Source organism: Panthera tigris, chromosome X, assembly GCF_018350195.1.
Source record: "Panthera tigris isolate Pti1 chromosome X, P.tigris_Pti1_mat1.1, whole genome shotgun sequence".
In the NCBI taxonomy this organism is placed as follows: domain Eukaryota; kingdom Metazoa; phylum Chordata; class Mammalia; order Carnivora; family Felidae; genus Panthera; species Panthera tigris.
The window spans coordinates 89,363,644-89,380,747 of NC_056677.1; the positions used below are offsets into that span (position 1 = coordinate 89,363,644).

A 17,104-nucleotide genomic window follows, 5' to 3' on the forward strand; every position below is an offset into this window, starting at 1 on the left:
GAAGGAAAATGGTGAGAATATACTGACCTATAATCTGTAAACATCCATCAGGGTGAAATTCTCCAATATCTCCAGTACAAAACCACCTTTGGCCATTTTCATCCACAGAGTAATCCTCTGCCGTTTTCTCTTCATTTTTAAAATACCCCATGGAGATATTCTGTCCACCAATTACAATTTCCCCTCTGGGGTTTGGCTTGTCATGAATTGTGTAGCCGCCTGGAAGCCATTAAATTAGTTATTGTTCTAAAACAAAATGTACTTGCATTCATTCTTAACACTCCTGTGCTAATATTTTTCTGCAGATCAAATTTTGTTACTCCTTGGGAGAACATTAGTTTCCATGTATTCACATTGACCTGAGGATAATGGGTAACTGTAATTTGGGGGTACTGAGGAAGGCACAATGATAATAACCAACCACCACCCATCCCAAACCTTCCCAATGACAAAATTTCACACTTAGAACGCCACTGAAGCTTGGGGTTCATAGAGCTTTAGAAAAAATTACCCCCAAGAAGGGTAACGCTTGAAGCTGTTTTAAGTAAATTAGTAATATGCTGGTATCAATGCATTTCAGATTTTTTTCTAAGGAGGTTTTAATACAGGGGCGCCTGGGTGGCTCAGCTGGTTAAGCATCTGATTTTGGCTTAGGTCATGATCTCACAGTTTGTGAGTTTGAGCCCTGCATTGGGATCTCTGCTGTCAGCACTGAATCCGTTTTGGATCTCATCTCCCTCTCTGCCCTTCCCTCTCTTGTGCTCTCTTTCTCTGAAAAATTAAAAAAAAAATAATAAAACATTAAGGAGGTTTTAATACAAGAGAGCAGGTAGGGAGTGTCTACCAAAGGCAACACCATGAAGTGAGAGGGAAAGAGAAGCTATGGGAAACCGGAAGGAAACTGGATTTTCTTAACTTTGGCCTATGGCCAGTCACGACTTTAGACTTTTTAAAAAATTTTTTAATTTATTTTTGAGTGAGAGACTGAGCATGAGCAGGGGAGGGGCATAGAGAGAGGGAGTCACAGAATCTGAAGCAGGCCCCAGGCTCCAAGCTGTCAGCAGAGAGCCCAGTGCAGGGCTTGAACCCACGAACTGCAAGATCATGACCTGAGCCAAAGTCAGATGCTTAACTGACTGAGCTACCCAGGCACCCCACCCAGTCACAACTTTAAAACACTGAAATGACTTACAAGAGCTCTAAAATATTTTACCACTACTCATTACCTATTTATTATTGAATAAAGCTTAAGGGAAATATACAAAAATCTGAATTCATAAACTGAGATGTTGATTACGTTTTATGTTTAATTTTGTAATGTTTATTTATTTTTGAGAGAGAGTGCTAGAGGAGGAGAGGCGGAGAGAGAGGGAGACACAGAATCTGAAGCAGGCTCCAGGCTCTGAGCTGTCAGCACAGCACCCAACGCAGGGCTCGAACTCACGGACCGTGAGATCATGACCTGAGCCGAAGTCGGACGCTTAACTGGCTGAGCCACCCAGGCGCCCCTAGGTTTTAAGTTTAAAAAGGATTCAAGCAGAGTCCTTTCAGCTGTTAGCTGCTCTTAAAAATTTTAAACTATTCAATATTTAAATATAAAATCCATTGCATATAAAATATTAAGATCATTCCTATTATATAAAACAAAGTTTCCCTCATGGCAAGGAAAACTCCAGAGACATATGCAAAAATGGCCCCACTCCCCAAAACTGATAGATACTGAAGTACAATAACAGAAAATAAAAATTAGGGGCAAAATTTGCCTTACCAAGTTGTACGATATACCTGCTTTCTCTAATTTCACTGCCTAATAAATAACCCATCTAATGAAACAGTTGTGCTGCTGAGGCTCAACACACCCAGACACATATTGTCTATGATGTCTTCAGATTTTCATCCTAAAATCAGAACAGCATTGCCATGGGAGACAGAAGGAGGACTTAGTCCCAGGATGTAAAGATCTTGGGAATGCAACTGGATTTTAAATGTGGTTTTTAAAAAGAAGTAGTTGTAGGGCACCTGGGTGGCTAGTCAGTTAAGTGTCTGACTTCAGCTCAGGTTATGATCTCATAGTTTGTGGGTTCTAGCCCCACATCAGGCTGTCTGCTCTCAGCACAGAGCTCACTTTGGATCCTCTGTCCCCCACTCTCTGCCTCTCCCACGCTCACATTCTCTCTCTCTCTCAAAAGTAAAATAAACGTTTAAAAATAAAATAAAATAAAGGGGCGCCTGGGTAGCTCAGTCGGTTAAGCGTCCGACTTTGGCTCAGGTCATGATCTCATGGTCCGTGAGTTCGAGCCCCGCGTCAGGCTCTGTGCTGACAGCTCAGAGCCTGGAGCCTGTTTCAGATTCTGTGTCTCCCTCTCTCTCTGCCCCTCCCTTGTTCATGCTCTGTCTCTCTCTGTCTCAAAAATAAATAAATGTTAAAAAAATAATAAAATAAATAAAATAAAATAAAATAAAAATAGTCATTTGCTCTTTGAGCACTGACAATAATGCACATAGGCAGAAAGTCATAGAGGAGAAACACTTAGGAACTCCAAGTTTATGTCAGATACAGCCCATTCACGGTCTTGGGTTTGAACAACCTAAGAGAATTGTCCTAGAAGGTAACTAACTGGTCCTTTAAATTTTCAGCCTATGGCTCCATTCAACAATGAATATTCCCTTTTAAGATCTTAAGTTTTTAAAAAAAATTTTTTTAAGTTTATATATTTATTTTGAGAGACAGAGAGAGAGAGAGAGAAAGAGCACATGTGGGGGAGGGGCAGAGACAGAGGGAGAGAGAATTCCAAGCAGGCTCCACACTGTCAGCACAGAGCCCCACGTGGGGCTCAAACTCATGAACCGTGAGATCATGACCTGACCTGAGATCAAGAGTTGGACACTTAACCAACTGAGCCACTCAGGCACCCCTAAATTCTTAAGCTTCTTAATTACTTTTCCTTTATCTGGCAAGGCCAGGCTGTTCATTATTTTGCAGTTAATGCAACACATTTAGTAGTTTTCAGTTTTACCAGGAAGACTGGTTTACTTCTGCCTCCAGCTGCTTTTATAGAAAGGATTATCACCAATGTCTATAAAGTGCAGCCCTCCCTTTGCAATTAAATATAAAGATAAAATCATACAAATGGCCTGAGAACTGAGTCTCATCTGTGAAAATGTTTGCGGGGGTCAAGAGCTAAGAGGTTGGAGCATGCATGTGTGATTAGTCAGTCCCTCAATCCCTTAAAAATCTGGGGTTTCATTTCCTGGCCCAAATGTCCTCGCTAGCAAAGTCAAGCTTCCAAAGATCGGATATACATCCTTCTCCAGACCTAGGGAATGCCCCACTAAGAATGTTCTTCCTCTTTACCATCAAGTATTCTCAAGTTCAGAATCATCATGCCTAAATTCCAGAGGTTTTTCTTTTCCTCTTGGGACCCTCTTTACTGAGGAAAAGAAAGCACCGGGAACCAGCAACAGCAAAGAGTCCCTTGCTATCACAGACGACCTAACACTTTAAAGACTGGGTGTCTTGGGGCTCATGGTGGTTTTCAGCGTATCTAGAACCAGTAGAGCTGGTCATAAAACTCTTACCTTCCTGCCAGTCTTTTAGCTTAATTTCACAGCAAATAAGAGGGGCTCCAACTCTGCCCGTAGTATAGTCAGTAACTAGGAGGAAAATGCAACAAATATATTAGCATACCACATTTCAGACTCGTGCCCATGGGAGACCAGGGATATTGGAGTTAGAACCAGAGTCTCACAGATGATAAAAGAGAGGCCACTGTGAGTGCAGCGCAACGTGTGACCATGCTTCAGTATTTCAACTCTATTTCAACAGTGCAATCAGTACCAATGTTGTTACATCACTTTCGCTTCTCACGGGCTCTATTTGAGATAATAAGTACAAAAATCTCTGTAAAAGGAGGAGAGCTGCCCCTACCATTATCTACCTAAGATTCCAGGAGGACAGGTTTGGATTGGAATTCCTTTTCTGCCACTCACTGATTGACTGTGTAACTTGGACAAATTACTTAACCCCACTGGGCCTCCATCTCCCCATCTATTAAAGGGGGAGAGTAAGAAAACCTACTTCTTATAGAGATATGCTGTAGGGATTCAATGAGATGATGCGTGGATGGTGCTTAACACTTCTTGGCACAAACTCAGTTTTCAATAAATGTTAACTGCTATTACCAAACAGGATGATGACAATATTCTCCTTTTGTAATTTGTAAGTACTGCTATCAATAATCAAGTATTTATAGATACCCTATAATGTACCTAGCATTATATTAAACACTGAAAGGAGGAAACACGTAAAAGATAAGGAGACTATGCCCTCAATGAGCTTACAAACAAACTACCTGGGACAAAATGCGCATGAAGCAACTCAGAGCACATTTAAATACTCAATTGCATGGTACTGGAAGTGCACACAACGGTACCTCAGGGACTTGAAAGATCAATGTGAAATGAAATCACTGGCAAAGACTTAATTGAAGAGTTGGGCATTAAAAGGTGGCTGTGTCCAGTTAGCAAAAAGGGCATTCCAAGACAAGGGAACAGAAAATACAGAGAGGTGAGAGCAAGAATGCCCGTAAGAGAAAGAGAGGAGAGCAGAGCCAGGGTGTGTGTGTGTGTGTGTGTGTGTGTGTGTGTGTGTGTGAAATAATGGAAAATAATGATGGATGGGGACAACGGCAACAGATTAAAGATGTCTGGAAGCTAGATCCACCAGGGCTGAAGCAGTGAGTGTTTGAGGTGGAGATGCCCAACAGAAATATACAGGATCAATCACAAGTGATACAATAGAGGCAGGAATGGCTGCCGAAAGGCTGTTACCTCAGAGGAGTGTGAGGCAATAAGAGGCCAGGTACCAAAGGTGGCATGCAGGGGAGGGAGGAGTCCAATGAACAAATGGGAAGATCCAATTGAAGTTAAAGTTTTAAAAAATAAACAATTAGAAGACTTCAAAGCTAATGCTGTGAATGGTTTTAAGGATGGTAATACCACAGTCACCAACCATCTGCCAGGTGGACAGAAGGTCTGGGATGATGGCGTTGATTTTGGGCACATGAATATAAAGTGAAAGTGGGATGATCCAAAAAGTATTACCTACCCCAGTGTTTCCCAACCCAAGATGATTTCACCCCTCAGGGGGTATTTGGTAATGTTTCGATTTATGTTCCATTGCCACAGCTGGGAGGAGTAAGTTACTCCTGATACCTACCTGGCTGATAAACATCCTATAATGCACAAGAGAGCCCCACCAATAAAGAATTATGTGGTTTGAAATTTCCATAGTGCCAAAGTTGACACGGCTATCGGGTTTTGAAAAGAACAGAAAACAAACAAGAAGTCATGGCAGGAATATACATTCAAGAGGGAGCATAAAAGTGATACTTTCTTCCAAGAGTGCAGTTCTCCGAGGAAACAAGCATTTAGACAGAAGAGACTAAAGGACCAGGGTGACAGAATTTTGAGGACTGACAAGATGGCATAAATACAGACAAGGCTTAAACATAAAGGGCACACATGATAGTTCAACTGGAAGTTTCTAGAACTAAACCTGTTCAGGATTACACTGAATCTGTTATTACTTAAGGGGTATAAACATTAGTGGCAACAAACAGAATTATTTGCCATGTTACCAGTACTTACCTTCAGTAACTGTGCCGGCACCACATGATTCTGTCAGTCCGTAACCCTGACCCACAGGGCAGCAGAAGCAGACATTCATGAATCGGTGTGTCTGAGGAGACAGCGGGGCTCCACCAGACAGCATCATGCGGACATTCCCTCCCAGCAAAGCCTTCACCTTTTTAAACAGTAACCTTGAGAAAAGCACAAGGGGCAATAATTTGAATACATGCATACATTATGCTTGGTCACATCCTACTGTATAAGCTCTGGGAACTATTTCTTGACTTTGGTTGGACACCTACATTTCAGAACCATGGTGGTAATTAATGAGAGGTTCACAAAGCAACGACTAATAACATCTTGAAAAAAAAATGCCAGAAAATGACAGATGGTAGCTATACTTGTGGCGAGCACAGCATAATGTACAGAGTGGTCAGATCACTATGTTGTCCACCTGAAACTAAGGGAACACTGTGCGTCAGCTATACTTCCATTTTTAAAATGCCAGAAAGACTCTTAAAAATTAAAGAAAAAAAAAGAGGCAGTGTTGGGAAACTGCTCTCACATACAGCAAATGAAAGAAAATGATGATGTCAAAGGAAACAAAAATTACAATTGTCTTTAGAACATTTAGTTATTGACCTTATCTCCCTTTTAATGAAAAATGTTTCCCTATATCCACCCTCCAGCACAACATTTAAAATAGCTGTTATGCTCAGGGTGCCTGGATGGCTCGGTCGGTTGAGTGTCCAAGTTCTGCTCAGGTCATGATCTCATGGTTTGTGGGTTCGAGCCCCACATTGGGCTCTGTGCTGACAGCTCGGAGCCTAGAGCCTGCTTTGGATTCTGTGTCTCCCTTGCTCTCTGACCCTCCCCCACTCGTGCTATGTCTATCTCTCTCCCTCAAAAATAAAATAAACATTTAAAAAAATTAAAAATAAGGGGCACCTGGATGGCTCAGTCAGTTAAGTGTCGGACTCTCAATTTTGGCTCAGGTCATGATCTCACAGTGTGTGTGGGTTCAAGCCTCTCACTGGGCTGTGTGCTGAGAGCTCAGAGCCTGAAGCCTGCTGCGGATCCTGTCTCCCTCTCTATGCCCCTCCCCTGCTCTCTCTCTTTCTCTCTCTCTCTCAAAAACAAACACTAACCAAAATAGCTGTTATGTTCATATATTTATTACACTGTTTTATGAATACAATAAATCAGAAACCTTCCTGCAGATTAAAATCTTGAGTATCACCTTTTGTCAGAACTGACCCTTTGTAAACTCACACATTTTGATTCCAAAGTCTAATCTGGTTTTTCTTCATAAGGCCAAATTCTGCAATAACGTCTTAAACATTTACTCAATTATTAAAATCTGTTCAACTGCCAAGATCAGAGCTCAGAGTCTTCTATGTTTGCTATGGAAGCAATGAGGGTTAGAAGTGAATAAAAGGGAAATGCAACCTTATGATGATGGTGGTGATGCCCAAAGTAAATTAGCTTGCCATTTACTTCTTCATCTTCCAGATGTAAACACACAATATCTCCAGGCTCACACTACAGAGTCTATGAAATGTACTTACATATTGCAAAGTGGTGCATCGTATCCCTTTTTGATCTGTTCCAACTTGTAATCATACCCTATCTTGAACAGTGTTTTCTGAATATAATTCATCTCTTGGACTTTGCTCATAACATTCTTATAAATTCTGTCCATGATTTCCTAAAAGGCAAGCAAAATATTCAATAATCTGAAAAGAATTACACCAACACGGAGATGGTCTTTAGTTGAAGATACCTTGTTTCTGACCTCTTAGGTCAAAGTTTTTAGTATAATGGATATATTTACTTTATTATATAATTAATTTCACTGACTTTACTTGTTCACGATTTCAAAAAGACTAGGGACACGTATAGGGATTTTCCGGTTCTATACACTAAGTTTATCTAAAAATTTTAAAAAATGTTTACTAGATTGTAAATAATTCATTCACCTCCCACATAAGTTATCATTTTTAATTTTTTCAAATATATTCACTTATTTTCCAATAGCACCGAAAAACACCCAACTATGTTGAATCTAATTCTGATGTTTTTCTCGCTACTACCTTGTGACTCTTATAGCATGGCAGAGAGATTTACAGAGTTTCTTAAGAGTTGTCTTACAGAATTTTCTAGAGTTCCTTAAAATTCTTATGTCCCTGTAATTTAGGCATTTCTACTCCCTTTCAGTAGAAGCTAAGATTACAAAAACGAACAGGATTCTTGCTCATGGCTCCTTGGAAAATTCAAGGAGGACTAGGTTCGAGATACAGTGACTCCCAAGGTAATACACAAAACAACAACAAAGACCCCTGAAACAAACCAGCAAAAAAGCCCAGACTATCACTAAATGATGTTTTCTTGAAATGAGTAAGCACAAATTAATAAGAATTATTGCATAAAGCACATCTATTTATAAACACCTAGTTTTAAATAGTTAAAGTGGCAATTAGTGGAAATTCAGTTGTGCTACCATGAATAGTTTTATGAATGGCTCTTTCGATATCATAACAGAGCCATTCACAAATAAGGACAGCAAAAACATCTCTTGCCTTATGCTATGGGAAAGTAGTCAGAAAGGAAAAGACAAATACTATATGGTCTTACTTCTATGTGGACTCTAAACCGGCCAACCTCAGCAACAGAGAGTAGACTGGTGGCTGCCAGAAGCTAGCGGGTGGGGCAAATAGGGAGATGTTGGTCCAAGGATACAAACTTACAGGCAGAAGATGAGCAAGTCCTGGGGATGTAATGTACAGCACAGCACAGGGAGTATAGTTAACAAGACTGTATTATATGCTCGAAAGTTGCTAAAAGAGTAGATCTTAAATGTTCTCATCACACACATACACATGGTAACTTTGTGAGACGATGGGTGCGTTAACATTATTATAGTAATCTTTTCACAATACATACATATGTCAAATCACTGTACACTGTATACCTTAATTGACACGATGGTATGTGTCAATTATATCCTGATAAAGCTCATGGGGGTGGAGGGAGGCTGCAATGGCATTCAAGGATGGCACAATGTTGTCCTGTCCATTTCCACAGATGGAATCATTGTGTTAACTGACATATTTGTCTAGATCTGTGATTGAGAAATTCCAAAAGTTCCCTACAGGACTTTAATATCCTGTAACTATCCCACTTAAGAAAGTGAATAGGATGTCAGGTGGAGGAAAAAAGCCTACAGGAGTGAGACAGATGTGACAGAACTACCTCCACTACTCTTTCCAGTAGATAAGAGTCATGGGCACTGGAAGGCCTCTATGAGTAAGGAACACAAATGATAGTCGTAACAAATTGGCAGGATTTATTATTAGCACAATAAGTCACCCTTCACTTCAACCTAATGTTACATGATGTTCAACTGAGTCAGTGCTTACAAGAAGCAGTGATGTATTCTAAATTCTCAGCCTGTGAATATGTGACTGTACAATACTAAATGGATCTTTCATTCTGATCCAGGAAAGAAACAAACTCAGATAATAGAATCTATCGATTTTCAGTAAAAAAGATTTTTTAAGGCCTATTTATACAGGAGGGGGAGGAGTTAAGGGAACCAACAAAGTTCAGTGAAACACCCATGGACCAGCAACATGAGAGTCTGTTTACTATCCTCAGGCCTAAAGAACCAAGAGGAGAGATGTATTATTGGAACCCGGTGAAGACTGTAGCCACGGGCAAGACCTGGTTACAGCCAATGGGAAAGAGATTGTTCAATGGACGCTTGACAACTGCCCCAAATCGCAGCCCAACAGGGAAGGAGCAAAGGCAGTAAATATGCAGAACCCCTCCTCTCTCCCTGCCCTGTGATCTCTCCTGAGCGCCAGTAATTGGCTGAACCCAACAAAAGACAAGCAAGCCCTGGTGATTCATCCACAGAAGTTAGCCTTCCAAGGCACCAAGTAAAGAAGAATGGACCATGGGCAATTAGAAGATACACAGCATATCCACAAACTCCTGCTTATCCTTCAGGCCTAAATTCAGACATTGCTTCCTACAGTCCTTGGTCTTTTTCCTTCCCTATGTTCTCTGATAGGGTTTACTAGGGACTCCTGTACTTTGAGTAATAAACCCAAAATATTATTTCCCAAAACACCAAACACAATCACAATCCTAAACAGACAGGCATAGTAGTTAAGAAAAGTCTGGTATCAGACTGGTAGAGTTCGGGCTCTGTGACTTTGGGAAAACTTTTTTTTTTCTTTATAAAACCAGAAAAATAGGATCCACCTAGGAGAGTCTTAGGGAGGATTAAGTGAGATAATCCATCTAAAGCCCTTAGGGACAGGTCCTAAAAACAGCAAGTACTGTAGTACCTATCATTAGCATCACTTTATTATGTTTTAATCAGAAGCTTCTTTCAGTTTCCAAACTTGCCGAATTCTTCAGCACCTCTAAATAAAAAGGCAAAGGCTACTGTGCCCTCTTTTAATTCTTTCGTTATTTAATAATTTTGTAATAAGAAGCTTAAAAAACAAAGTGGCTGAACACTTCATTATCTCATCTCCAATTTTCCATGTACAAAAATAATTCTGGGAGAGATACTGGGATGAGACTTAAAATCTGATCGCAATACAAGCAGTCACGGTATACAGTCCCGCTGGAGTTTCCAAGCCTAAAAGTGCTAGAACATATCTGATTATGCAAATTTGAAACACTGTGTGAAATGTTTATCATTACAAGGCCAAAAACGCTGTAACATCTTATTTTGATGAAAGGCAGTATTTCACATAAGGATTTTAAACGTCTGGAACTAAGCTTTTTTCTTTGGAAGATCTCTCAAGTGCCAGTTTTCCTAGTCACGATTAGGGTCAGGAGGCTTGGATTTGAGACTCAGTTCCATAACTTTGGATATGCTGCTTCAGTTCTCTGGGATGACCTACGCTTCCTCATTTGTTTGAAATTTGTGATTAGGGGCGCCTACATGGCTCAGTCAGTTAAGCATCCAACTTAGGCCCAGGTCATGATCTCGCAGTCCATGAGTTCAAGCCCTGCATCAGGGTCCACGCTGTCAGTGTGGAGCCTGCTTGCGATTCTCTCTCTCCCCCCTCTGCCCTTCCTCCGCTCATGTGCACATCGCGTGTGCACACTCTGTCTCTCTCTCTCAAAATAAACTTTTAAAAAGTTCAAAATAAAAATAAAATACAGTTTGTGATTAAACAAAAATGAGATCTAGAATATCTTCTACCTTTGAAATATTATGGCCACTTCTCACGCTAGGTAATCTGAACTAGGTCATGTTCATCACTAATTTTCCAGGATCAGCAACACTAACAGGCATACGTGTCAGAAGTTTGCCAATGCTGATTTCAGATTTTAATGAACACACTTGCCACGATCTCAATTGAGTGAAGTTGTTTAAAACTGTATGCAAAACCCTGAGAACATCACCTTTAAAAAAGTCCAAGTGCAAGCAATAAAGGACATTTATATTCTGTACTCACCGGAACGGCCGCCATGAGTGTCGGCTTCAGCACAGTACAGTCTCCTTTGCTTCCCTTTTTAATTTTGCTGGACTACATGAAAGAAAAAGCAAATAGGATCAGGAGAGCCAGCCTCAGCAAAAAAGTGTGATAATTCAAGTACTGACAGTGACAGAAATTTACACAATGGAATCTGATCTTCTATGGCCCCGTTGAGTTATTGGTTACAACTCTCATAACTTGCAAATGTCTAAAGTGGAAGTGGCTTTAGTGCTTTATCCTGGAGATGATTTCTTCTAGTACATTTCGGCTTTCCTTAGAGGAGAAGCTCTGACTCATAATAAAGGAGAGTGGGATATTTGGGTAAAGTGCGCATTCTTATCTCTCACGTATCAAGCACAGCACAAATCATCCATTAAAAAAAGAGAGAGAATACAAAACCTCAGCTAAGGTACACTGAACACTAAAAGAAAATGGAAAATATTTTAACTTTCTTTGATTAGCCAAATGGCAAAGCCACCTCTTCAAGTCACTGCCGTTGATGAACACGATGGAAAAACACTAATTCGGTAACATTGTGGTTGACAGAATACTGAAGACCCTGCCAGTGACCATGTGGGGATATGCACATATATATCTAAGTATGTATATATTTCTCCTTTCTTTTGTTTTCTTTCATTGCTTACACACATAAATACTATTTGGGATTTCAAATATCAGAGCAACAGGTAGAAAAACTGATAAAGCAGCCCACTGAAAAAGGGAGATGAAAGGAAGAAAGAACCAGCTATAATGCAGTTCATTAGTCTGTAAGTTTAGATGTATGATGTGTCTATTAGTCACGCTGACACAGGCGGGAAGTAAACCAGCTCTTAAGGGACAGTGTGATATGCCAGGACCACCGGCTTCGTCATAGAAAATTTTCTGCCAATAGAACCAAATTGCTTTTATCCTGCTTTTCTTTAAGAGGGATAAAGGAAATAAAATAACTGCTTGTTGTTTTATGTATGTGCGAGTGTGTGCACATTTGCAAGTGGAAACCGACGCCTGCACATGCATATGACACATGGGAGGGCAGCTCTGTAGAGAGAAAGATGGGCTCTCATGTCCTGCAAGTCCAAGCTGCCCTCCATGTAGTGCTGACCAGTTGTCGCTTTAAAGAGCTGTTCCAGGGTAGCACTAGCCACAAGGAGCCCTTCTTCACTTTCTTTATGACTCTATGTAATGGTATCAGTTCTCTTCTTATGATCGCAATAATCTCAGGACAGCATCATGCTTATCTGTTGGCTTCAAATGTGGCACCTCTAATGTCCCACCTATTTCTGATTTCCTATCTGAGGGAGATTCCTGGGTTTTTGATTCCTAGGAAGATTGAGACTTTTTATTAGGAAGTTCGTGAAAAAGACAGGTGGGGCATTCACTCCAACTGCCCCCCCCTTCCCTACACTGAAGCTATTATTTCCAGAAAGGCAGTGAAAGCTAGGGTTGCTAGTCCCTGACTTCTGAACTTCCCTAAGGTGGGGGGGAATCATACTCAAAGCTTATTGAAAGGTGTTTCACATTTTGAAACATTTCTAAATACAAGAAAAGCCCACTACAGTGCATCAAAAACATAATCGTTGTGGATTTTTTTTTCTTTTAACATTACAGAGTTTTCTAAAATTTTTATTTTACAGTTCAAGCCCCAGTCTTATTCATAGATCAATTTTAACTTGACTACATCAAGTCTCGTTTATTACTTTATTTGATCCCTTCTTTTCTCCATTACTGTTCTAGCAGATTTTAAATGTGAACTTTCAGCTGAGTAGTTCATACGGCAGCTCTCCATCTTACAATGAGGTTGTGTTCCCTAAAGTACCAAGTAGGTAGTTGTCTAGAACACAGAACATTTTTCTCATGATAAACCCACTTCAAGAGGTGGTTGGATTATCCTGAGAAGTTGCAGGGAGGTGGTCATCATTCAGAAAGGACACAAGGACGTTATGGAGTTCCAGGAATGTTCTTTTTTATCTTGATCTAGATACGGATGGTTACAGGGGTCTATGTGTGTACATTAAATGCAATCAAGAAGTGTACTTAAGATTCATGTCCTTTAAGTTATACATCCAAAAACAATTTTTTTAAAAAGATGGTTGGAATCTCAAATCTAAAGACATCCATTTAACTTTTCTGCCTTAATATCACACAACCTACCTAACCTCTCCCTAAAACCAAGTCATTCCTATCTATACTCAGAAACTCTTTTTTGCCTCAACCTCTGGTTGACATTTTTCTATAGCAACAGGTCCAAAGAAGAAATTAAACAACTGTGGACAGTAGGTATTAGCTGTGTAATTTCAAATGCACGTAAAATACGTGAGTTAGCTCTAGCCATTGTTGGGCTTCCTACTGTGAACAAAGGAGAAGGGAGAACCCAGTTGGACTCCAGGCGCAAAGCTGAGGGCTGCCTTTGGATACTCAATAGAACTTTCCATGATGATGGAAAGGTCTGGTACCTGTGCTGTCCAAAGTGGTACCCACTAGTGACACTTAGCTGCTGAGAACTTGAAATGTGGCTGGAGGGGAGGGGGACAAAACATAAGAGACTCTTAAATACAGAGAACAAACTGAGGGTTGCTGGAGGGGTTGTGGGTGGGGGGGATGGGCTAAATAGCTAAGGGGCATTAAGGACGATACTCATTGGGATGAGCCTTGGTTGTTATACATAGGGGATGAATCACTGGAATCTACTCCTGAAATCATTATTGTACTATATGCTAACTAACTTGGATGCAAATTTAAAAATTAAAAAAAAATAGAAAACAAAAAGAAATGTGGCTGGAGCAACTGAGAAATGAGATTTTTCTCATATCATTGGAATTATCTCTACTTCAGCGTGCTGTTGTGGACAGCACAGTGTTAGAGAAAACTGAGAGCAAAACTGGGCCACGATCCTACCGCCACATCTTCTCCCAGAAAATCTATCCCTGTTTATGGGTAATGTATCCAAAAGACTCGGTGCATTTATCTTCTCTACCCAAGCTATCCAGAGTCAAAATCTCATAAAACAAAATGAAAGTAACTGTAAGCTTCAAAATCATGTAAGAAGATGTAGATGAAACAACGCCAACAAATCCATAACTCTTTTTTACAGCTACATATTTGCCCACAGGGGCTATTTTTGAAGTCGAGGAGAAAGCTGCCAGTGAACTGAAGTGTCTCACATTCGCAGTAATACGTTCTCAGCCAAACAGCGCAACTTAATAGGATGGCGCGGAAAGAGTAAAAGGCTTGTCACCTGGTCAGAGAGTGTAAGTGGAGAAGAATAGCCAATCCTACAGCCGTAGGTAAAGCAGGATATCTCTGCTGTCAGTTCTAGCACATGAGCCAAAGGCAAGTAGCCAATGTAAGTGTCCTTTGGTCTAAAATGAAATAAGAGAAACATGTAAGCCGTCAGGAAAAAGGCATGGTTAAGTAGAAACATCAATAGCCTTCTCGTTTCTACACAGATGGAGTTTAGACGATGTCGAACAGGAGCTCTCATCGCAAAGAAGAACATGGAATGAGTCTCTCTTACCCCAGCCCAGGAATCCTCTCACACTGGCCTGTCATTCCAGCTATCAAATTGCTATGGTGCATCATCACTCCCTTGGGCCGGCCGGTAGAACCACTGGTATACATGACAATAGCCATGTCCGAAGGAGTTGGTCTGTTCGGAGGAATGCTCGCTAAAAGAATGAAAAAGCACTGCGTTTTCTTCAGTTTAGAAGTTCAATTGCTTACACAAAGATTAAGAGTTTTTAGGTATTTTTTGCATAATGATGAACCATGTAAAACAAATGCTCTCTACTGACAACCGACACAAAAAATGGTGATCGAATTTCTGGTTACCTGCAGTGAGAGTCTTGAACGCCACTGTGGCCCTTTTTCTGGGTGTTGAGCCCAATCCTGGTCTACCCCTGCCTGGCCGAGGTGCTGCACACACAGCAGTGCTGTGGAAAGCTAGCCAGGACTTTGGAGAATTAGGGAGATAGACTATTGTGTGCAAGCCCTTCAGGCCTCAGTTTGCTCACCTTTAAAATGAGATGGCTGGGCCTGATTATGGTTCTCAACCACTGGGGGGCATGAGAATTACCTGCAGAACTTAAACAAAATACAGTCTCTGTCTCTGGCCCCCACCTCTGAGCATTCCGGGTCTGGGATGGATCAAAGGCTCCACAGGTGACACTCATACACACCCCTGATTGAAAGCCACTGGACTTGGTATTTTTCTCACTTTTTATAAAAATAATTTAATAATAACTGAACCATGGACACTGAATTAGATAACCATTATACATTTAACAGATTATTTTAAGATTACATTCCAAGCAGCACATATAATCCAAAGAACACCAAACCAAAATGATATTTTCTACTGTTTTTAGTGTTGCTTCTTGAAATCTGTGTAGGAAATCAGTTTTTCAAAGTACTGAAAGTGTACCTAGATAAAAATAACACCAAGAGGTCCTTTCTCTCTTCTCTCTCTCTGTGACTCACTCGCTCACTCACTCCTGTAATTACAACCCATGTTATGTGTCTGGCTTCAGGACTCTTTTGGGTCTTCCAGATTTAGTGCTTATTGCCCTATCTGGATTGGACCATACTTTGATTCTGTCTAATCAAAATGAGACAGGAATTTTATGATACTGAGAGAGACCGTGTGGAGAGGTTTATAAACACTTCATTCCCTATCAATGGTAATATCTAAATAGTATCTAAATTTCACTTCTCTTAGCCCTCTGTCTGAACTTAGGAATATTATTGTTGTTGTTATCGTAATTTATTGTATTTTCGAAAGAGAGAGAGTGTGTTTGCATGAGTTGGGGTGAGGGGAAGAGGGAGAGAGAGAGAACCTTAAGCAGGCTCCATGCTCAGCGTGGAGCCTGACACAGGGCTCGATCCCACGACCATGGGATCATGACCTGAGCCAAAATCAAGAGTCGATGTTCAAGTGACTGAGCCACCCAGGTGTCCCTGAAGGTACAAATGTTGCATCATCTTAAAGTCCTGAGCTCCAGTGCTATCTTTGCTTTTACTGAATGACTGGGGGAGGAAAATAGAGAGGTCTTCCCAACAGATTATATTCAGCGATCTTGAGCAGGGGTCGGCAGACTCCTTTTCAGAAAGGACCAGACGGTAAATATTTTAGGCTCTGAGGGCCATACAGCCTCTGCCAAAGGTACCCAGCCATAGACACTTGTTAAATAGTTGTCACGGTATTCTAGTCCAACTTTATTTACAGAAACAGACAGCAGGCTGTAATTTGCCAACCAATGTACTAGAGTCGTGTTTCTCAAACTATGTGTTGTGAGGACCTTTTCCCCTCTAATGATTTATGGATAGATGCTTTTGTAAAATACAATAAAAAGGCATTATTGGAAAAATGAAATGAACATAACACACAAACTTAAAATTTTTGCATTGGGGTGCCTGGGGGGCTCAGTCCGTTGAGTGTCTGACTCTTCATTTCAGCTCAGGTCATGATCTAGCGTTTCGTTGAGTTCAAGGCCCACGTCGGGCTCTGCGCTGAGGGTGGAGCCTGCTTGGATTCTCGCTCTCTCCCATTCTCTCTGCCCCTGACCCACATGCACACACTCTCTCTCACACACACACAAAGTAAATAAACATTCAATCATATATGGTCTTGATAAAAATTTTAAAACTTTTTTTTAAATCCAAGAAGTGTACAGTTTTCACTTGCATTACTTCCTTTCCTGCCCTACTGACAACAAACCTTAAACAGACGAATAAATTTGTTTTACCAGCTTTACTTACCGTTTTCGGGCTTGGATCCCAACTCTTCTACTGATTGCATGCTGTGAATCTCAAATCCTTCAGGGTATTCTGCTTTATTGATAGTCTTATTGTCCACATAAATTATATGTTTGACACAGTTGATATCTAACAGTGCAGTCTGTTGAACAGAAACAAGATCCAGCTATTAAATACGGGCCCACGGTAAACTCAGTTATTGGACATTTTCATGACCT

The 17,104-nt window shown here is 40.7% G+C and overlaps 1 protein-coding gene across 6 annotated transcripts in view; it reads right to left on the reverse strand.

Annotated features, from left to right (window-relative positions):
- Positions 1-17,104, reverse strand: part of ACSL4 (acyl-CoA synthetase long chain family member 4) — a 69,097-nt gene that overhangs the window by 36,571 nt on the left and 15,422 nt on the right. For all 6 annotated transcript variants that reach the window (XR_006213603.1, XR_006213602.1, XM_042975313.1 and 3 more), the window contains 8 exons: positions 16,890-17,028; positions 14,650-14,800; positions 14,371-14,494; positions 11,115-11,186; positions 7,200-7,339; positions 5,650-5,822; positions 3,580-3,654; positions 28-219 (listed from right to left, as the gene is read on the reverse strand). Coding sequence is in view for 4 of the 6 variants with exons in the window: in XM_042975313.1 (XP_042831247.1) it covers positions 28-219; positions 3,580-3,654; positions 5,650-5,822; positions 7,200-7,339; positions 11,115-11,186; positions 14,371-14,494; positions 14,650-14,800; positions 16,890-17,028 (1,066 nt within the window). In the remaining 2 variants the exon portion in view is untranslated. The remainder of the gene's footprint in view (positions 1-27; positions 220-3,579; positions 3,655-5,649; positions 5,823-7,199; positions 7,340-11,114; positions 11,187-14,370; positions 14,495-14,649; positions 14,801-16,889; positions 17,029-17,104) is intronic.